At 39.1% G+C, this 23,438-nt stretch overlaps 1 protein-coding gene and 1 pseudogene across 1 annotated transcript; both read left to right on the forward strand.

Moving 5' to 3' along the window:
* The first annotated feature begins 2,271 nt into the window (after positions 1-2,271).
* Positions 2,272-19,626, forward strand: LOC117080971 (olfactory receptor 51E2). The gene is made up of 2 exons (XM_033206477.1): positions 2,272-2,474; positions 17,042-19,626. The coding sequence occupies exon 2, from the start codon at positions 17,092-17,094 to the stop codon at positions 18,052-18,054; it is 963 nt and encodes a 320-aa protein (XP_033062368.1). The 5' UTR covers positions 2,272-2,474; positions 17,042-17,091; the 3' UTR covers positions 18,055-19,626.
* On the forward strand, positions 8,098-9,041 carry LOC117081328 (annotated as a pseudogene).
* Positions 19,627-23,438: the final 3,812 nt, after the last annotated feature.

Raw genomic sequence — 23,438 nt, forward strand, 5'->3', positions numbered from 1 at the left:
CATTCTTTCAACCATAAGAATAAAAATATGTGACTATTCCAAAACAGTTTCTGAGACTAATGGGAAAAGAGTCACAGCCCTAGAATTTGCCCAACTTGGTAGGCAAAGTGTTTTCAAAGGTCTCAAGAAATTTACTGTGAGGAAACACAACAATAGAAAACCTTTATGTGCAAGGTATAAGCATGCACAAGTGACAACCTGTTAACATTCGGTTTGGCGCATTAGCATGCATGAAGGCTTTTGGGTGTAGACGACTCGAATTGAAAGTAGTGGTGGATGGATGGTCATGTGAAGACTTGAGTTTTGAAAACTGAAAGGGTGTCAGATAGCCCAGGCTTTGAATACTGGTTGTGCCATTTATAACTGAGAAACCTAAGTAAGTTATGTAAACTCTAACTTTTGGTTTAAACATAGTTTAAGACATAAATCTATAATGGATTCTTCTACCGAATTTATTATTGCAGAGTTGTGTAAGTCAAAAGTTGACATGGATCTCACTGAGCTAAAAATCAAGGAATCACTAGGCTGCATTTCTTTATAGAGGGGATAGGGAAACATCAATTCTCTTCTTTTCTCCTTCTGGAGGCTTCCCACATTCCTTGGCTTGTGGCCTCCTTCTGCCATCTTTGAAGCCAGCAACAGTGGATCAAATCCTTCTCATGCTGCCATCTCTCTCATTCTCCACTTTTAAAGACTCATGTGAATATATTGGGGCCACCCAGCTAATCCATCTAATCTCGCTATCTCAAGTTATTTGACTTTAATCACATCTGCAAAGTCCCTTTACAATCTGTGACATATTCACAGATTCCAGGCATTGAGACATAGATATCTTTGGGGGCCATTATCCTGCCTATTGCAAACACTTGGCATAGTATCATGGATGTAGAATGCATAATAAAATATTATTGTTCTTATTATTTATTGTTTTTATTACCTTATGAAGAAGAAAATCACTCAGGCCATCACATTTTCAGTAGTGAAACAGACTTGATAGTGGGGAGGAAATAATATCGGAAGCAGGGAGAATGGTTAGGAAACTACTGAAATTACTCAAGTGAGAGATAATTGTGACTTAAATAAAGGTGACATTTCTGGACATGATAAAGAGTGATCAATTTCTGGTTGTATTTTTCAGAGAGATTGACAAAATTTACTGATGGATTAAATGCAGGATGTAAGAGACAGAAACCGAGAATGAATCCAAGCCCCACATGCCCAAAGAGTGGTCCAAAATTGGTGGGAATATCTAAGGATTTAAAGAGGCCATTAAGTAGACAGATGGACAACTTATAGCAATCTATGCATTCTATTTATTAAAGACTAATGAGAGCAATAGTAACCTGACAGAAGGTGACATCATTGACCAAATCAATCACCCATCTACCCACAATTTTTCTTGATATAATACAAGATTTTCAAAATTTGACTACAAGTAAGAAGAACCCCAAATTATTGTGACTAATTCTCTTCAACCTGGTAGGTTGGGACTTCAAAATATAAACAGGTCAAAATTACAAAAAATAAATGAAACTGTATTTTATGCACAACTAAGTTGTGAACTAAGATTTTTACCTACCGTATTCACCAAACATTTGGTTCATGCCTCTAGGATAACCTTATCATTGGTTAACATGTAATTATTGGTTGACCTATCTTCTACACTAAAATCCTAAACAGTAAGAATTATGGTGTATTCTTAAAAAAAACTCTATCACTGAGCATAACGTTTAGAATATGGGACATTCTTATGAACTATTTACTGGGTGTATGTATGGATGAGTAAATGAATTATTTTTTATCTATAAGAGAAAGACTGCTGCTGCAAAGAACCACAGGCAGGCTAATGAAACCATGCTACTGTGAGTAATAATAGATACTGAGGAGTTAAGGGCTGGAGTTGGACTCTCACTCATAATAGGAGATGCCATTTAGCAATTTGATACAATATTTTGTCTTTTAAAATTTCCTTCAGAGTGACTGCTAGTGATTATGAGGTTCCTTTTAAGGGTAATGAAAATGTTCTAAAATTGAATTGTGATGATGTTTTTTGCACAGTTCTGTGACTTTACTAAAAACAATTGAATCATACACTATAAATGGATGAATTTTATAGTATGTGAATTATATATCAATAAAGCTGTTAAATAAAAAAGCTTTTGAGTAAATGACACATGAGCAAAAAGTTACATCAGCCCATAAAGCACATAGTCACCATAAGTAATTGCATAATGAAACGGATATAAAAGGACTATATGAGGCAAAAGAAGTCTTCTGGGAATCTCCACACCCCGAAGACACAGTGAGTTAGTAGCACCACCACCAGGAATTGGCCTCTCAGCTCTGTGCCTGTCTCCAATCAGGCTGGAATAAGTCTCCTCATATTTGAAAGCTTGGCCGTTCCCTGGAATCTAAAGCCTCTCAGCCTTCTGAGTCAGCCTGAAAGGAACAGGCCGGACTGCTGTATGGGCTCTGTAAGTAAAACTGTTTTGTTCAGTGAAAATGCTTGACTCTAGATTAATTGGACTTTCTCACCCACAGGGAATAATTTCCTCACAATGTGCAGAATTAGATTAGATGTTGGGATGGTGGGCTGAGGAGGATGGTAGAATTTGCAGAATTATTTATTCTCAGGAAATATGTAGAGAATGGGTATTTTGTTCTGCCTGATACAGGTTGGATAACTTGTTTTTTGTCAAATGGTTTAATCTGTGTGCTAATATATTTATCACAGTCAGTGAATCTCATTTCTATGCCCAATCACTATTACTAAAAATGAAAAATTACCGATTTCGAGCACGTTGCATGCCAGCTACCGGTACTAGACACAGTGCATATCCTGTCTTATAGATGAGGAAACTGGATCACAGAAAGTTTATATTATTTGTAGATTTCAGTAAAACAATTGTTTTTGAGAGCATGAGCTTTGGAATTAAAAACACCTGGGTTAAAAATTCAGCTCTGACTTTCACTAGTTGTGTGTGATTTCAAATATGTTTCAGAACTTCTGATACTCAGTGTCTTTGCCAGAAAAATTAATTTAAAGTGAATCTAATAATACTTACTGCATGACGATATAGTAAGAATTAAAATAATGCTTATAAAGCACTGAGGACAATAATGTTCACAAAACAAGTGTCCAGTAAATGGTAGCTATTTCTATGAGTAATATTTTTATTAATGGTGTAGATGGTCTCAAAACTAGTTAGTGTTTGAGCAATATTTTTATTAATGGTGTAGATGGTCTCAAAACTAGTTAGTGTTTGAGCAATATTTTTATTAATGGTGTAGATGGTCTCAAAACTAGTTAGTGTTTGAGCTAGAATCTGAACCCAGGTCAGTTACACACGATAGCCATACCATTGCCAATAGCATGGAGAATACTGATGACACTATATGGTCTAGTTCAGCAGATTAAGAGAGCCACAAGCTATAGCTTATAATAGTGCAGTGAAAGAAGAGTATCATCATAATCTGAGTGGGCAGGAAAATTAGTTGAGAGAATATACCTTATTTCGCAAGAGAGAAAATGAAGGTATGTGTGAATTGCAGAGGATGGGTCGGAAAGATTTGAGAGTGAAGGCAGCACAAAAGAGAAGCTTGGGGGAAATTTAGTGTCTCCTTCTAAGAACATTCATTAGCCCCCCTCTAGTCTCAGATATAAACACTTAAGATTTTTTCAATGTAAGAAAAACACAATGAAATAATAGCTTCAAATACCCACTACTAACAATTGCTTGGCCTTCTTATATAGACCTCCCGAGGTTCTCATTTTCTGCATTTCAGGAGTAGAATCAATTAAAAACTAATCTTTATATGTAAGGGATGAGAGAGAGAAAGACGAGGGTGTGTGTGTGCACACATGTGTGTGCATACGGTGGGTAGTAATTTTAATTCAGTGATTTACTAGATTTCGATGCCATTTGCTGATAAATGAAGCAGGAGGAAGAGCCAGGTTTGGAAGGGAGGAGAGAATGAGTTCTATTTGTCTCATACAGAGGTTGAAGTAACTGAGTGATGATGGGTGAAGATGTCCCTCAGGGGTTGCCATAGTATTTTATTTACCTTTTATTCACCACGTGAAGCATGGAGCTTTGTTCTCCAAACTGCTATCAATTATTTTTCTAAAATACAGGTTTGATTGCTTCACTGTATTTTCACATTTCATTACTACCTTTACACTTAAAACCAGAAACTTTGCCACAGCGTTAAAGATTCTGCTAACTTTTAAAACATAGAACTCTGGAGATGCCATAATTAGATTGCAGATTTATGAGTCTTCTGGATATAAGTGCTATTTAAAGCCATGAGAATAACCAAGATATCTCAAGGAGAGCATATGAAAAGCAAGGAAAGAAGAGATACTTCTTGGGAGAAAAGAAGACTCCTCTAGAATCCCACGATTTATAAGGCAGAGAACAAAATCATTGTTTGACAAACAGAAAAAAAGAAAAAAAACACCTCACAGAATAACTATCATTGAAGCTAATGAAGGAGAAAGTTTCAAGGAGGAGGAGGTAAACATTGCCGAAAGTTGAGATGAGGGAGAGAAAAACAAATCTGAGATTAAACTTTTGGACTTGGCATGTAGAAAATCACGGGTGACATCATTTGGAGGATTTTCAGAGTCATTAGGGAAAGAATTCAGATTGTTACTGAAGGTGAAGGAATAATAACCAAAGCGGACTGTTCTCCAAAGGAATTTTTATCCTTATAAAAGATACAGCAGGAAATTGAGAAAGAAACAGGGTTTATGTCTTGTATCCCTCACTATCACTATCAAAGCACAAGGCTAATTATGAAAACTATTCAATATATCCTGGTTGAAATGAATGGTTTGGAAATATCTATATAAAACTGTGGGAAGCTTTTATTGTTGAGTTAAACTTGAGTATTGCAGACTGCAAAAAAGCAACCAATGGTACTAAACAAGATACTAAAAAGGGAAAGGAATTTTGTTGGCATTGAATGAGAAGAGATGGAAAATGATTTACTTATTAAAAGCAAAGCTCCTTGCTTCCAGTGGTCAATAAAAGGTGAATAAAATGTTTAGAAATGTCTGGCTCTTGATGCTCTGCAAAAATTTAAGTTCATTACACTTTCCATGGAATTCAAGATTTTCATGATTTGACCTCTGGTGCTTTCTCTAGCTTCATTTCCTACAGCACCTAGCCTCACATTTAAGACTTCGATACACCCCTTCTCTTGTAGTTATCCAACAAACTGCCTTATGTTACTCTTTCATTTATGTCTCTCCTCATGTTATCAATGGCACTGCAAAAGCACACTTCTCCTGTTTTTCATCTTTATAAACTCACATCTACCCATCAAAACTTCACACAGTTATAAGTCATACAGTCTGTTAAAATTCTTGGAACTGGCTCTTCTTGACACAAAGAGACACATTCATGTATGCACACACTCCAAATCTGGCACTCCACACTATTATCTCTTCTGCCTTATCCGTTAGATACAACCTATCCTTATACACTCGACAACAGTAGCATTTATCTGTTTGTCTGTTTGTCTCTGACACTGCTGATACACACTGTCTGGCATGTAGTGGATATTTAAAATTAGTCATTTTTTATTTTCAGTAAGAGTCCCTTGATTCTTGACACAGCAAACTCGGCTCCCTGTATATGTATATATATAGCTCAGTTCAGTTTGAACTGAACCAAGTGTTCATGGTTGATAGTCAGGAGCTAAAGTGGAGTTATTGGCTATGAAAAAGAATAAGGTACCCTCTTGTCTCTGAGCCCAGAGTGAATGTAGGAAGGGTGCAAGAAGATATGGTTGTAGAGTGATGGAAAGGAGAGAAATCATTTCTTTTTTGCTGGGTCCAACACAGATCAGGTCAAACTATATACCCTATGCTTTTCTTTTGTTTTGTTTATGATCTCTCAGCAAGAAGGAGGAAAAAACTGCCAAGAAAAATGAAAATAGGCACTGAATAAATTGTTGAAATGAAGTAATGGGAATCGTGAAGAAGTTAGGATGAAAGAGAAATTATTCAAATAGCAATTTAATTTTTTAAAGTGGTTACATAAAATTTCCTACAACACAGTGACAAAAATTACAACTCAGACATTGCATGGGTTTTAAAAATCATGAAAGCCTGAATTAATTTACATAAATGGAGCCCCTCTGTACTTTCATAACCATTTTTATTATTCATCAATGTATATGAGATATTGAAGTTACTGAACAACGGTTTTGCTCTTTCTCTCTCACTGGATTATAAACTCTCTAAGAGGGGTTTTATTTGTGTTGTCCTTTAGCTTCTAACATAGCACTATGTAAGATCCAGATACTCAGTTAATGTCCCTGAGAGAGTAAAACAAGATCAAGAGAAGAAGTGTTATAAGTGCATTATTGCTCGACACTTCTACACAGGCTGTTCTGAAAGCCTGGGAATTCTTCATCTCAACTTATATAAAACGCAGAAATCTTTCAAGCACTGGTTTTTCTAGAAAGCCTTCTCCAAATTCTACAAACCTACTGAATGCTCTCTTTCTGTTAATTCCATTTTAGTGTGTTTTGGTTTTTTAAAATTATTTTATCATATTTCTAGTTGACAAATAATATGGTATATATTTGTGGGGTAAAATGTGATGTTGTAATACACGTATGCATTGAGGAATGATCAAATCAGGCTAATTATCATATCCATCACCTCAAATATTTATCATTTCTTTGTGGTGAGAACATTTAAAATTCTCTCTTTTTTGTTTTTTTGGAAATATACTATACATTAACTATACTTCTTATTTCTCTAAGAGGTTTGATCATACATTTTAGATATTTTCATCACTCTCCTGAGGACACGTTATTTCAGAATCTAAAGCTATAGTTTCATTATTTGGCCAAATCATGTAACCTAAAATTTCTTATTGTTCCTCTAGTTTTCTGTTAATTTTAGTTAAATCCCTACCCCTTTTTTCACTAAGACTTCTTTCGGTGATCCTTGAGGTGGCACTTCATCAGGGTAAATGTGTTAGTCTGGATACGTTGCGGTTCCTCTCCATCCTCTCTTTTATCAACACTTACTGTCAGCCACACAGCTCCCTTTCTTTTCCCCTGAAGAATAGTTACCCTGCAACTAGCTATCTCTCGTTGATTGAGCCCTCTGCAGCCAAAGCCCTAATCTCTGATTTTCCCTTGACCCCTATCTTCAACTCACCCATACCCATCTACCTTTCTGCAATTCCGTACTCAATGAAAAAAGAAATGTGATGTTTGCAATAAAGTTATATTTTTCCCTCCGAAACAAAACAGTAACATTCAATTAGGTATCTCCTAAGAAGTATGTCTTAACAAAATAGAGAGATTCTGTTCTGGAGAACTAGTCTTCAAGCCGACTGAAGAGAGAACTGTGTTGGAAGGTGGCAGCACACTCTATCAGCTGGGGGTCGCTTCCTGTCTTCCTAAGCCTAGTGGGAGGTCTGTGTTCTAATTCACCATCTCTTCCAAATGTGACGCCAGGTATCACATTGTAAGGGTTTATTTAATACTTAGATGCTGAAGCCATTTATTTGTCACTTCCTATGTGTGACTTTGTATTATAATGATCACTTTCTTCATATTTTCTGGCTTACCAAATTGTCTGTAAGCTTCTCTGCTTTCCACACTTATGACCAATGTAATATTGCTGTTCCACAGCCCCAGTGAATTTTTCTCTGGCGACAACCATAGAGGAAAAATAACCACTACCTCTTCAGCACAATTTAAACATGCCAGAAAGAATGAAATATGATTGGCAAATTTGGGGTAAAGTGTTTATTATTAGTTCGGTTGTCTATGGCTAGAATTATCAGAGGACCAGTCACAAGATATAAACACAGCTGCCAGCAAAGTGCCCTAGAGAAGAAAGATTGTATGCTGAGGCAAATTCAAAGACAAAGCAAAGTACCCACTACAGCAGTTGAAATCTGACATTTTTTAATCAATTTAAATGAGCCATTCGTAGTTTCATATTATATAAATACTCATGTCAGTTTTCTGTACAATAAAATTATTTTAATTCGATCAATACACAAACGAACATAGCTTTTTTTTGTTTTAAGCTCTCACCTTGTTTTGTACTTTTAATTCAGCATGTCAACTTTGCAGACTATCACCTCCATTTCCATCATTTGCCTGCTCACTGGTGTTCCTGGGATGGAAGCCTTCCACACCTGGATCTCCATTCCCTTCTGCTTCCTCTATGTAACTGCTCTTTTGAGAAACAGCCTGATCCTCTTCGCTATCATCACTCAGCCCAGCCTCCATGAACCCATGTACTATTTCCTCTCCATGCTGTCTACCAATGGCCTCGGCCTATCCATATCCACTCTGGTCACCATGCTGGGTATATTCTAGTTCAATGTGAGGGAAATCAGCTTTAATGCCTGCCTGTCCCAGATGTTCTTTATTAAATCCTTCACTGTCATGGAATCCTCGGTGCTGTTGTACATGGCTTTTGATCATTTTATGGCCATCTCTAATCCCCTTAGGTATGCCATAATTTTAACTGACTCCAGAATAGCTCAAATTGGAGTGGCAAATGTCATCAGGGGGATCGTAATGCTGACACCAATGGTAGCACTTCTTATAAGACTTTCCTACTGCTACAGCCACGTACTCCACCACTCCTACTGTTACCACCCTGATGTGATGAAGCTCTCATGCACAGACACCAGAATCAAAAGTGCAGTTGGGTTGACTGCTATGTTCTCTAATGTTGGTGTAGACTCAGTTATCATCCTCCTTTCTTATGTTTTGATCATTAGGACTGTCCTTAGCATTGCTTCCCTGGAAGAGAGGAAGAAAATCTTTGGCACATGTGTCTCCCACATTGTGGCTGTTGCTATATATTACATTCAATTGATCAGCTGTCCTTTGTTCACAGATTTGGGAAACAAGCCCCAGCCTATATACATACTATGATTGCTAACACCTACCTGCTGATTCCCCCTGTAACGAACCCCATCATCTACAGTGTGAAAACCAAACAGATATGTAGAGCTGTGATAAAAATTCTCCATTCCAAAGAAACATAAAATTTTAGAATTCCAGCACTAGATGGACCCCTCAAGATGGTATACTTCAGGTCATGTTACCAATTAAAAACAAAAACAACCAAAGAACTGGTGCCATTGAAGCTAAGCATATAATCATTTAAAGTTAAACCTGGAATGCATGTAGAACATCAGCTAGTTTGACTACTTTATTTCCAAGATGAGGAGGTGAAGACATGGAATAGAAGAGATGAACAGCCTAAAATTAGCTTTACATCTAAAAATTCTCCTTCTCACACCACTGTTGGGTCTAAACTGTTGTTGCCTTCTGTCCCTGCCAACAGCCTTTCTATTATTATCTCATCTACTTCATAGCAGTTAGAATGACACATTATAGAAAAGTCACTCCTGTGTGAGAAATAGGTAGTATTTTCCAACTGTTCTAGTAATTTCGATTGCCATTTATTATTTGCTCTGACAAGTCATGGTTCTAAGTGTTTTTTATGTGTATTAACACATTTTATATCTAAAACAATGTTATAAGATAATCGCTTTTATTATCAATAAAAAAATTGAGGCATGAAATGTTAAGTAGCTTGCTTAAACAGCTAGTAACTGGTGTTGCTGATGGCAGAACACATCTATGCAGACTGACTCCAGAGCCCCCCACACTCTTAACTTTGATGCTATGTTGCTACCTCTAATATAATATATAGGTATATAATTTATATATAATTTATATTTCTAAAAATTATATGAACATATATAAAAACTTATATTTATAAATTATATGCTTATATATGTAAATTATATTTATATTTATAAATCTAAATATAGAGAGAAGTTCAGGTAATTTTTACTAGGAAACATAAAGAAGTAAAACAATTAATTTTAAAAAACCACCACTCTAACCTCTAGAAATTTTCAGTCAAATTAGGGAGAAAAAGCCCAAATCAAATCTTCAAACCTTACAAATATATTTCTACCTGATGATCTTTCCTGACTCAAGCATATTTCGGTATTTCTCTCAGCCCTCCATCAACAATCTGCCCCAACAGAAATGGAAAGTGACTACAAATGAATTATGGTCATTTACTTATGCATTTTTAAATTTGTGTCATAGTAGTCATGTAATGGCTTTATCCAGAAAGAGAATTAGTTCCACCCTGGGTATGTCCACTAATTCTCAAAATTTTTAAAGCATATATTTCAATGCCACACTAATATCACTAATTTAAGATGGGCTTTATAGTTGGTATCAGGTACAGAAATGAAGTAGAAGTAATCCTTCATATCTACAGGCTTCCCCCCTCACTTTATGCAGATCTCTGCCAACTGCACCTTATTACAGGGCCTTTGATGTTATAATAATAATAATAGTAATACCTTTCCCTCAATTTCTTTCTGTATTCACTCTCATCCTTACCTGCCTTATTTTCAATTTTTAGCATTTTTATTCCCCAACGTATTACATATAGGCTGTTTCTTTTCTGGTTTCCTCATCATTCCCTATAGGGAATTTATTAAATGACTATAGTACTTATAGCACTGTAAGAATTATGGCAAATCCTCAGCCTGTTTGACATCAACATTTCAGTTTCAATTATTGTTAGTCTTCATCTTTATATGTTGGAATGTCCTGAGACTTTGTTCTCAGACCTTTTTGCTTTGTCATAATCCCTTCCTTGGTCATCCCATCCAGTATCATGTCTTTAAGTACCATCTCTATGCTGACAAAATCCAAATTAATATTTGTAGTTCAGACTCATCCCACTGCCTATGTATCAGTATCATTACTTGAATGTCTCATAATCATCTTAGAATCAACATCTAATATACACTAATGTTCCCATCAAGGAAAAAGCATGCTCACCCGCAGTCTTCCCAACTCAGTAACTCTGCCTTCCAATTTGTTGAGATAAAGCACTTGTAGTTATCCCTGATGCTTTTCTATCACTCCAATGCTACATCTGCATGTTCTGGCCACCCTTTCTTCTAGATATCTCAGATATTGATGTCTAAATTCAAGTCACTTTATACCACTTCTACTGCTACCACTGTGATGCAAGCCATCATCTTGGACCTGAATTATTACGACAGCCTTCTGGTGGGTCTTCCTTCATCCACATTTGCTTTACAGTCTATTTTCCCCCATAGTGAAGTTAGACTGATTAAACTAATCAGTTTAATACACAAGTAGATCAAGTTCAATATACCCCAATGGCATCCTGTCTTACCCAGGAAAAATTCACAGTCACTGTAAAAGCATATAAAGATCTATATGATCTATATTCCCTCCATCAGCCCAATATTATCTTCTACTGCTCTGCCAGTGATTCACTCTATGTCGCCCACACTAGCTTCCAAATATTTTCTTAAACTCATCAAGCATGCTTCAACATCAGTTTACACATGGTATTCTCACTACCTGGAATGTTCATCCTCCAGAGACCCACATGACTTACACTTCACTTTATATAGATCTCTGCTCAAGCGCACCCTATTACAGGGCCCTTGATGTTATAATAACAACAACAACACCTCTCCCTCAAATCCTGCCTGTATTCACTCTCATCTTTATCTGCCTTATTTTTAATTTTTAGCATTTTTATACCCCAGTATATTACATATATGTTATTTATTTTCTGGTTTCATTACCACAACAATTATGTTTTTGAGAGTAAAGAATTGGTTCCATTTATGCTATCTCCCAGCCCTAAAATAGGGCCTGCCACATAGTAAAAATAGTAGAATGTCTTAATGATCTGGCTCTGTTTACCTCTTAAGCTTCATTGCTTGCCCTCTGTACAATGCCCCAGAGACAACAAACAACCTGCATGTCCTAAGTCCCAGTAAAGAATGTCCTATCCCTTTTAAGCCTACCTCCACCTAGAGCATTCTCACTCCGTTCCTTCTCCTGACTTAGAATACAAGGGGCTCTCCTTTGGGGACTTTTCCTGACCTGTCTGGTCTGTCTGGTGCCCTTTCCAGGTGCTCCCGCAGCACCTTGTTCTTCTCTCTCAAGACAACTCCTTCCAAACTCTCTTGTCACCATTCTTCCCACAACAAACTCTGAGCTCACTTCTTGGGGTCAGGGACTGGGTTTATTCACTGTTGTTTCCACATTTCTATCTATAGTGTCTGCTCCATTGTAACTTTTACTCTTCATTGAATTAATGAATTAATAGTGTCTTTGATGCGCAAGGATTTTGATGGCATACAAGAAGATAACAAAGTTCTCCTATACCAGAAAGTTCTTCGTATCTAAAATGTATTTTCATGAAATTTCACATTTTGGAGAATACTGTGCCAAGTACTGCTATTTGGTATAAAAAGTTCGCTCTTTTTCATATGATCTAGTATACCCTGATCCTAATCTTGTGAAGCCTTATTTTCACTTTCCAACATAAAACTTGCTTTGTCTAGTGAATGAATGTAGGTAATAGTAAAACTTAGGAGGCCACTTTAAAGAGGTGATTTATATTTTGAATAAACTGCCAGTTTATTTCTACATATTTCTTTCCCCTTCTATTCCCTAATATGTACCCCCACAGATCATCTTTACATGTCTGTAACTCCCAATGAAGCAAAAACAAAAATCCAGAGAAGCTACAGGCAGGTCCGAAGTGGAAAGATGGAAAGGCTCAGATGATACAGGCCTACAGACTAGGGTTTTGTTTATTTGTTTCCATACACTACTATTACAGAGGATAGCAAATAGAGCTGAAGGAAAAGGATGGAGATACTCAGAGTCCTAAAAATAGAAAGGAGAAAAAGGAACATCAACCTCAAGGACAACTGAGATGTTTGCACAACTTCTACAGATTCTCTTCCCCCACCTCACCTCACAAACGCTAACCTGTGGACAGTCCTCCTGTCCAACAATCCTGGCAGCTTATAAGCTTCCATCTATAGGAAATTGGTAATGTAGGTACCAAGACTGGGTGGGTTGCAGAACAAATGTCATGCTCTGACCGAGATGCGTAAGCTCACAATGAGTTGGGGACTTTCCTAAAAGCCAGAGCACTAGTAGTCACATGGCTACTGTTGTAGCTACTTGAACATGGTAGTGGTAGTGAAGATGGAAATAAGAGGAAACATGCAAAAGATTTTTAGAAGGAAAAATAGACAAGATTGGTTGAATAACTGGATGTGAAGGATGAGGAAATGCTATGTATCTTAAGTTTTGTCTCACATAACTAAATTCATAAGCACATTCACTTCATCCTCCTCAAATTCACCCTCCCAACAGCTTCTGGAATAGCAATCTGAAACACAAATCTATTTGTGATGTCCCTGTTTAAAACCATTTATTCACCTCCCAATTCCTACAGGATGAAGTCCTTGAGTTCACAACCTATCATCAGTTCACATCCATTGACCTCTTCAATTTCTATTTCCTTTTTGGGTGATTCTATGCTTCAGCCAAGCTACAATTGTTCATAATTCCTCTATAGAAAATTCTGTTTCTTTCATGATTTTCTGTCTGCTGAAATACTCTCTTTTTGGACCCACCCAATGACTAAATAAATACCCCTCTCAAGTTCCCATAAAAATCTGTGGTATTCACTGCTCTTTCATACTATTTCAGGTTTCTTTGGGTAGGTGTCTGTGAATACTTTAGGGCAAGGACTTTGTCTTATTCACCTCTGTCACCCTAAACTCAGCACAGTGCCTGCACAAAACTAGCATTGAGAATGTGCTTATTACACAATGAATGAATTAATTAACTCCATTGTCAGATATAGGTGACCAATAAATACTTAATGGCTGATTGATGAGAAAGTAATTCTGTTTCTGTGTTCAAAGATTATGGTGATGATGACAAGGTAAGACTCATGTGTAAGGCATATTTAGAAAGGATGGCAGATAGAACAGGTTAGTGTTAAATATTAATAAAGTATGAAGGTAACTCTGCTGGGTATGACGTAGGGGACATGTCACTGGAAGAGAGCCATCAAGCATCCTGAGGTACTGAGGATACCTCAATATCCTGGAGAAGGTGGTTGGGGTGGGTTTTTTTTTTAATCTATTTTGCTTATAACTTTGTAATCCTTTGACAAACATTTGTTTGATGTGAATAAACAAAGAGTCAGAATACCTGGTTCTCCAACCAATATTATCACTAATTAACTATGTGACCTAGGACAAAAAGCTGTCATCTCATCTGGGCTTTAACTATAATCCAGGAGCAATGAAGAGTGGCTTTGATACATTAAAGGCTGTTTTGTCAACCAGAAGAAAGGCTAGGGAACGATATGGAGAATTGCATGTCCCTGTTTTGAATTATGGAACTAAACTTTTGTAGTTTTAGAGAGGATGCAAACTCCTAAAGCCCAAGGACCATGCCTAGTCACACATGTTGTCTGTTGTGTCTAGCAGAGTGGCACATGAAGAAACACACTAATCCTGTGGCTGACTCTGTGTGCTTAGGTTAGCTTGGAGGAGTGGGAGCCGATTGTCAAAAGCCCTGTATATGTGAGTGTGGGAGTGATGGCAGAGGCAGTGGGTGCTTTGAGGTTGTTCTCCCTGGACAGGAATAGTGGGAAGCCCGTGGGAATGGCACACAAGTGGACATGGAGATATTTTTCCTCTGTCTGCCAAGTCCCTGGGGCCTCAGTTCATACTCCACAGCCTGTTCCCATGGGCTTTCTGAGGGGCATTATAAAAAAGGCCTGAACCAGAAAGCAAAACCAGTTCCAGCTGCTCTTTCCAAGTAGGACTGTACCATTCTCAGGTAAGTGCACCCTCACCTGGGGTCAGGCAGCCTTAGCTCCTGCCATCCTAAGGGACCTTGAAGACCCCACATACTGGTTCAAGTCAGGGCAGGGACAAGTTCTTGCGTCCCATCCACAACTTTATGGACTGGGAAGAGATGTCCCAGAGTCTTAGCAACAATCAGGAAAGGCAAGTGAGAATGAATGCAACAGCCACATTCGACCTAAAGAGAAGCTGAAATTGGGTTTAGCAGGGAGTCTACTTTAGGCAGGATGCCAGGCAACATGGGAGGGTGACGTGAGATCTTTCAGGATAGGTATTTTGGGAGATGAGATGATGGCCCAAAGTCTTATACTCTAGTGAGCATGTGCAGGTACCAGCAAGGCAGAAAATATGCTCTGCAGAGAGAGGGTTTAAGAAAGTAACCAGCTCTGGGGCCAATAAAGAATCTTGTTATCTGTCAGCACTGCATGTGGTAGCACAGCAAAAGGCATTAAGAAAGGAAATATACGTCACTGTGCTCCCCTTGATCTCCCTCCATGCCTGCTCTTTTCTTCACCCTGGGTCCCATTTCTCTGGAACACAGTGGTCTAGTGATCTGGCCTCTCTTCAGGGAAGGTTCCTTAGTTCTGTCCCACACATTACAGCATGATTTGTTTAAATTTCTGTATCCCCTTCCCCAAGCTATGATGGATACAGAAATGGATGGATGGATGCAAGATGCAAACTACCTTGTATCTCACTAAAGGATGCAATCATCTGCCTTTGAAAAGGGCTTTTCATGTTCTGATAGCAACTGGGAGCCAAATATGATATTTAATATTTGTCAAGGAGCTTAGCTGTTTTGTCTGCACAAGTTCTGAAGGTGGAGAAGAGAAAATAGAGGCAGAAGTATGGGTTTGTAACCCTTGAACCCCGAATCTGTCCTTCCTTGCTTATCCAAGATGGGGAGAATCCAGTTCTAATCTCTTTGTATTAATGTTATCATAGTATAATTTAAGATCACTGGTATATAACCCCTCTACATTAAGACCAAATTGAAGGGCATCTCCCAGCTGCAGGAAGAACTCAGATGACGAGTGAAGAATTCTGGGGTTAGGGGAGTGCAATATAAGCAGGCTAACCTGTTTCAATGAAACAGATAATCAATGAAGACACCTGCATCATTTGTTTCCAAAAGTTAGGCCTTGCAGCCAAGGCTTTGGCGTTCTAGAGAAAATTAGCTCTAAAGACCAAGGCACCCAGGCAACCTAGCAGAGAAGAAGTTTCGTGAAGTCAGAACCCAGGTGTTCAGGTGAGGGTAGGGAGTTGGGACAAAGAAACACTGGGCTTCTAAAAAAGAAATGTCTCCCCTGAGATGAATGACTTGTTGGCACAAGTTTTGGGAAAGACAAAGCTCTAAAAATATCATTGTAAAATTAATAATACTTCTCCAAAGTAAGGACTCAACTCAAACTATCCTTGGATGCAATTAAAGTGGCCTTGGAAGAAGCTTTCAGGTGTGGAGGTACTCACCAGTGTCCTGACAGCACTTTCATCTCTGAAGAAGTCATCAGAGGGAGACACTACCTTTGATTTTATGACCACAGATGAGTTTCCTTTAATCTGAAAGAGATTGGCTTTTGGCATTTTTTTTTCTTAGTTTTTGTTTATTTACGTTCTTTTAAGCTTTAAAAAAATGTCATTGCTGTGCGTCTTATTCCTCTGGCTGACTTTAGAATTGAGGACCGGGAATCCTGAAAATTTGCAAAGTTATCTCCTATCCTCACTGCCTTGGAACACCCATTATTCCACTCTCTGTCTAATTTCTACTCATGTTTCAAGTCTAAACAGGAAGATTCCTCTGTGATCATGCCTCTCTCTTTCGCATGAATTCAGTGCATACATTATGCTAGTAATGCTTCTGGAATGAAGGAATAAAAGAAAGAAAGAAAGTGGAGGGAAGGAAGCAGGGAAAGTAAAATAAGAAAGGCAGCCTTATCTGGAAGGAGCTCCCAAAAGTGTATCTCTTAACACATATCAGAAAAAAAGGGTCACCAAATATCCAGACAATGAAGGTATGGATCAGTAGGAAGAATCTGAGGGAATTTGGAAAGGCTACATTTTGGAAAAAGCATTGCTCTCCCAGGGTTCCCTTTTAAAAATTTAAATAAACCTTGAGAGTAGTGATGCATAAATGACTTTGAGCTGTCACAGTTCCCCCTTTGGAAGAGGGCCTCAGAGCTTATAAAAGACCCTAAGTGGGGGTGGGAGGAGACAAAAGGGGTGGGATGTCAGTTTCAAGTTTCCAGGGCATTCTCTGATTGTGCTCTATGTCCCTGCAGACTGCCAGTGTGACCTCACCCTCTCCAGTCACCCCTCCTTAGTTCCAGCTATGAGTTCCTGCAACTTCACACATGCCACCTTTGTGCTTATTGGTATCCCAGGACTAGAGAAAGCCCATTTCTGGGTTGGCTTCCCCCTCCTTTCCATGTATGTAGTGGCAGTGTTTGGAAACTGCATCGTGGTCTTCATCGTAAGGACGGAACGGAACCTGCACTCTCCGATGTACCTCTTTCTCTGCATGCTGGCAGCCATTGACCTGGCCTTATCCACATCCACCATGCCTAAGATCCTTGCACTTTTCTGGTTTGATTCCCGAGAGATTAGCTTTGAGGCCTGCCTTACCCAGATGTTCTTTATTCATGCCCTCTCAGCCATTGAATCCACCATCCTGCTGGCCATGGCCTTTGACCGTTATGTGGCCATCTGCCACCCACTGCGCCATGCTGCAGTGCTCAACAATACAGTAACAGCCCAGATTGGCATCGTGGCTGTGGTCCGCGGATCCCTCTTTTTTTTCCCACTGCCTCTGCTGATCAAGCGACTGGCCTTCTGCCACTCCAATGTACTCTCACACTCCTATTGTGTCCACCAGGATGTGATGAAGTTGGCCTATGCAGACACTTTGCCCAATGTGGTATATGGTCTTACTGCCATTCTGCTGGTCATGGGAGTGGATGTAATGTTCATCTCCTTGTCTTATTTTCTGATAATTCGAACGGTGCTGCAACTGCCTTCCAAGTCAGAGCGGGCCAAGGCCTTTGGCACCTGTGTGTCACATATTGGTGTGGTACTCGCCTTCTATGTGCCACTTATTGGCCTCTCAGTGGTACACCGCTTTGGAAACAGCCTTCATCCCATTGTACGTGTTGTCATGGGTGACATCTACCTGCTGCTGCCTCCTGTCATCAATCCCATCATCTATGGTGCCAAAACCAAACAGATCAGAACAAGGGTGCTGGCTATGTTCAAGATCAGCTGTGACAAGGACTTTCAGGCTGTGGGAGGCAAGTGACCCTTAACACTGCACTTCTCCTTATCTTTATTGGCTTGATAAACATAATTATTTCCAACACTAGCTTATTTCCAGTTGCCCATAAGCACATCAGTGCTTTTTTCTGGCTGGAATAATAAACTAAAGTATGGTCCATCTACTTAAAGGACTATTATGTGGAATAATACATACTAATGAAGTATTATGTGAATTTAAGGCTACAATAAAACCAAACATAAGGATACATGATTGAAGCCAAGTTGAAAAATAACATATGCCTTGGAGGAAATGTGCTCAAATTGCTAATGATTTAGTGTTGTCCCTACTTTCTTTTTATTATTATTATTATCATTATTATTATTATGGAGGTATTGGTTAACTGTCATGTACAACTTTTTGTTTGTTTGTTTTTTAGATGGGGTCTTGCTCTGCCACCAGGCTGGAGTGAAGTGGCACGATCTCGGCTCACTGCAACCTCCGCATCCTAGGTTCAAGCAATTCTTCTGCCTCAGCCTCCTGAGTAGCTGGGACTACAGGCACGTGCCACCACACCTGCCTAATTTTTTGTATGTTTCAGTAGAGGTGAAATTTCACCATGTTGGCCAGGATGATCTTGATCTCCTGACCTTGTGATCCACCTGCCTCGGCCTCCCAAAGTGCTGGGATTACAGGTGTGAGCCACCGCCCCCGGCCCGTGTACAACTTTTTAAATAAGGAATATGATAGCTGGGCATGGTGGTATGCACCTGTAGCCCCCCTACCCAGAAGGCTGAGGTGAGAGAATCACTCGAGTCCAGGAGTTTGAGGTTCAGTGACCCATGATCACACCACTACACTCCAGCCTGGGCAACAGAGCAAGACCCTGTCTCAAAGTGTACAATGGAATAACATGTCAAATGAAATAGGGAAAACGAAGCTGACCATTTATGTAAGCCAGGGCTTGTCACAGTCTCTATTGTTATTATGCATTACCTGGGAATTTACATAAGCTGTTAATAATAATGCCAACCAACATATCACGTGTGCTCACAATGTTCTGGCACTATCGTAAGTGCTTTACAGGTTTCATGTGTTCTTCATAACTTGGTGGAGTAGGTACCCTTTGTGTCTCTTTATTATAAGTGAGAGAAATGAAGTTTATATTATCAAGGGGACTAAAATCACACAGCTTGTGGGCACTGCACCAAGATTTAAAATTAAATTCGATAGTTGAATACAGTTACTTAACTACCACATTATATTGCTTCCTGGGTAACATCTGCCATTTATTTCCTCAGCTGTACAAATCCTCTGTTTTCTCTCTGTTACACGCTAACATAAAAGGCTTTGAACGTGTGATGAGAGATAATCCTGCCCTAGTTGTGGGCAACACATGCAGAATACTCTTCCTGTTTTACAGCCGCCTTTCATGGTCTTATTGCTTGCTTCTTTCCAGATTCAGGGAGAATGTTGTTGTCTATTTGTCTCTTACATCTTCTTGATCATGTCTTCATTTTTTAATGTGCTCTGTACCTGTCAAAAATTTTGAATGTACACCACATGCTATTGTCTGAACTTAAGTATAAGATAAAATAAAATTTTATTTTAAATTTTGCTGAATGTTATGCCTATTGATTTTACATTTATAGAATCCTATAAATCAGAGTTGGAGATGTGAGAGATTTCCTAGTCTTCTTTCTCACCAGTACAGGAATCCTGACTGGAATAGTTCACACAATAGTAAGGATGCTGAATGCATCTTATTTCACTGTAGGGTATTCCCACCGTACTGTTGAGCAGATCCAGTGAGCAGCTGAGATCTGAATACAATCATTGGGCCTATATGTTCCCTCCATAGCTTCACTAAACAAGTCTTGGGTGCAGGACTTGGGTAGATAAACCATGAGGGAGACTCTATACTGTAGGCTCTCTCTTAGGAGGAGGAAATCACAGATACTTGACGTGTAGTGATAACGGGCTCTGCCAGCATATAGATCTATGAGCATTCAACTGTGCTTCATTGTTCAGAGGCAGTAAAGTGGCTTCCAAAGTCAGGCAGTTAATCAATGCACATAGGCCAGGGCTAAGGGGAGGAAACACAATAGAAGAAATGGATGATTTCTCTAAAGAAATGAAAGTGTACCCATGCTCTATAAAGTACAGATTCAGGTGTTGGGCCCCACCCTCAAATAATGAGGTCATGTGCCTCATTTTACGAGGTTAAACTCTACTATGTCTCTCCCCACAATCTCAGTCCTCTTCTACCTTCCTGTCCATTCCTTTACCTCAATTCAGATCCTCCAGCTTACTTCCATATGCCTAAGAACATAGCCATATTGACAATTTAATGAGTAGTAGATTTCTTTCTCTCTCTTCTGTGAACAGCTAATCCCTTACTGTCTCCCACTATGATCCAGGTTGTTTATATACTCTTACCACCTCCTCTCCCTTTTCCTCTGTCCTAAGATTTTTAACTTTTAAAAGTAGCCCAGGCCGGGAAAGGTGGCTCACGCCTGTATTCCTAGCACTTTGGGAGGCTGAGGGAGGTGCATCACCTGCGGCCAGTAGTTTGGGACCAGTCTGGCCAATATGGTAAAATCCCATCTCCACTAAAAATACAAAAAATAGCCAGGTGTGGTGGTGGGTGCCTGTAATCCCAGCTACTCTGGAGGCTGAGGCAGGAGGATCACTTGAATCAGGGAGGTGGAGGTTGCAGTGAGCTGAGATCCCCACCACTGCACTCCAGCCTGGACAACAGAGTGAGATTCCTTCTCAAAAAAAAAAAAAAATAGGCCAAAGACTTCTGTGCCAATGTTCATAGCAGCATTATCCACAATAACCGAAAGGTGGAAACAACCCAAATGTCCATCAACAGATGAATGGATAAACAGAATGTGGTTTATATATACAGTGGAATATTATTCAGTCTTAAAAATCTGGCACGCGCTACAACATGGATGAAACTTGAAAACATTATGCTAAATAAAATAAGCCAGATGACAAAAGGACAAATCACATATGATTCCACTTACATACAGTATCTAGAATAGGCAAATTCATAAAGAAAGAAAGTAGAATACAGGTTACCAGGGGCTGGGGAAGGGGAGGATGGAGAGTTATTGTTTATGGGTGCAGAGGTTCCGTTTGGGATAATAAAGAAGTTCTAGAAATGGATAGTGGTTATGGTTGTACAACAATATGAATTTGCTTAATGTTACTGAATTGTATATTTTATGTTTAAAATGTTAAATTTTATTTTACATATGTTTACCACAATAAAAATTGCCAAAAATAATGTAAAACTCTCATGATCAATTTTATTTTAAGAATATGTTGAAATGATTATATTTCAGATGTTAGGTTTAAAATATATTATTAAGGTATTTTAAAGAGTAGCTTGAAGAGGATGATATTTAGTTCAAAGTAATAAAACTTTAATAGTAGGGCTACCAAGTTTGTAACAGGGCCATTATTTATAGCAGCAATTTTTATAGCCTTCAAATCCCATCCTGAAGGATACCAGCTGTATGTACATCTGGTCACCTAGCCTAAGGCTGAGCAAACAGAAGGCGGGAGACTTCCTGGCACTGTGCACGCTTGGGTAAGTCAACTTTCTCTTCTCCATTTTTCTACCTATAACCTTATTGTAGGTTTCATTTCTCAGACAGCAGTACAGAAATAGAAAAAACCTTCAATTATACTTTGTGTAATTGAATTACACAATTCAATTATAATTATGCAAGTATAATTATACTTTCAATTATCCTTCTATGACTGTCAAGTAATAATTTAGCAATACCTTACTGATTGGAATAATAAAGTTGTGATCATGTGGCTGAGAAAAAATCATATGACCTTTTGATGGTTAATATCATGTGTCCACTGACTGGACCACAGTACCCAGATACTTAGTCACTCATGTTTTCTGGATTTCCCTGTAAGGGTGTTTTTTTTCAGATGAGATTAATGTCTTAATCAGAGGACTTCGAGTAAAGGAGATTACCCTCCATAATGGGGGTGGGCCTTATCCAATTAGTTGAAGGCCTTAATAGATCAGATTGACCTCCCCTGGGCAACAAGAATTATCCCAACAGAGGTGGCCTGAGGACTTAATTGCCATGTTGTCTCCAGATTGGCTCTGCAGTCCACTGACCTACCCTACAGATATTGGATTCACTAGTCTCCATTGTGTGAGCTGATTCCTCAACAGAAATATCTCTATTTCTCTATCTCTACATATTATCTATCTATCTATGTGTCTATCTATCTATATATCTCCTTTTGATTCTGCTTCTCTGGAGAACTCTGACAAATACAAACCTAAAAGTTATAAAAGTGGGCCGGGCGCGGTGGCTCAAGCCTGTAATCCCGCACTTTGGGAGGCCGAGACGGGCGGATCACGAGGTCAGGAGATCGAGACCATCCTGGCTAACATGGTGAAACCCCGTCTCTACTAAAAATACAAAAAACTAGCCGGGCGAGGTGGCGGGCGCCTGTAGTCCCAGCTACTCGGGAGGCTGAGGCAGGAGAATGGTGTGAACCTGGGAGGCAGAGCTTGCAGTGAGCAGAGATTGCGCCACTGCACTCCAGTCTGGGCGACAGAGCGAGACTCCGCCTCAAAAAAAAAAAAAAAGTTATAAAAGTGGGGAAAATTGTCCCTGTGAGCAGCTAACCTGTGAAGGGAGAACTGAAAATTGAAAGAAACCCCATAAAAACAACAACAACATGCAAACACAAATCAAATTAACTGGGCCAGCCAAATCTAAGATCGGCATCACAAGCTACACAAGCCCAAATTCTTTTATTTATTTATTTATTTTATTACTATTATTTTTTGAGACACAGTTTCACTCTTGTTGCCCAGGCTGGAATGCAATGGCACAATCTCAGCTCACTACAACCTCCAAATCCCGGGTTCAAGCCATTCTCCTGCCTCAGCTTCTCGAATAGCTGGGATTACAGACGCCTGCCAGCACGCCTGGCTAATTTTTTGTATTTTTAGTAGAAACAGAGTCTTACCACGTTGGCCAGGCTGGTCTTGAACTCCTGACCTCAGGTGATCCACCTGCCTCAGCTTCCCAAAGTGCTGGGATTACAAGGGTGAGCCACCACGCCCAACCCCAAGCTTAAATTATTTTAATAACAGTTTGTTCAGACCATGTGATTAAAGATCAAAGATAAACTGATCTAACCATAACTCTGCGTGAACTCACATGTTCTAAAGACAAAACCCCTGAAAAATCCATGTGAAAACCATCCTATGACTAACCCTAGATCCCCCACACTCCATAAATACGCTTCCCTAACTCTCTCCTTTTGAAATACTTTGTTCCATTGAATTGTTCTTAAGCATGAGGCAGAGAGTTATATAAGAAATGTCTGGCCATCCTGGCTAACAGGGTGAAACTCCGTCTCTACCAAAAATA

This window comes from Trachypithecus francoisi, unplaced genomic scaffold, assembly GCF_009764315.1.
Source record: "Trachypithecus francoisi isolate TF-2019V2 unplaced genomic scaffold, Tfra_2.0 Lachesis_group8, whole genome shotgun sequence".
Classification (NCBI taxonomy): Eukaryota; Metazoa; Chordata; class Mammalia; order Primates; family Cercopithecidae; genus Trachypithecus; species Trachypithecus francoisi.

Coding starts and splice junctions, on each gene's coding strand:
- LOC117080971 (XM_033206477.1), top strand. CDS start 17,092: ATGAGTTCCTGCAACTTCACACATGCCACCTTTGTGCTTATTGGTATC.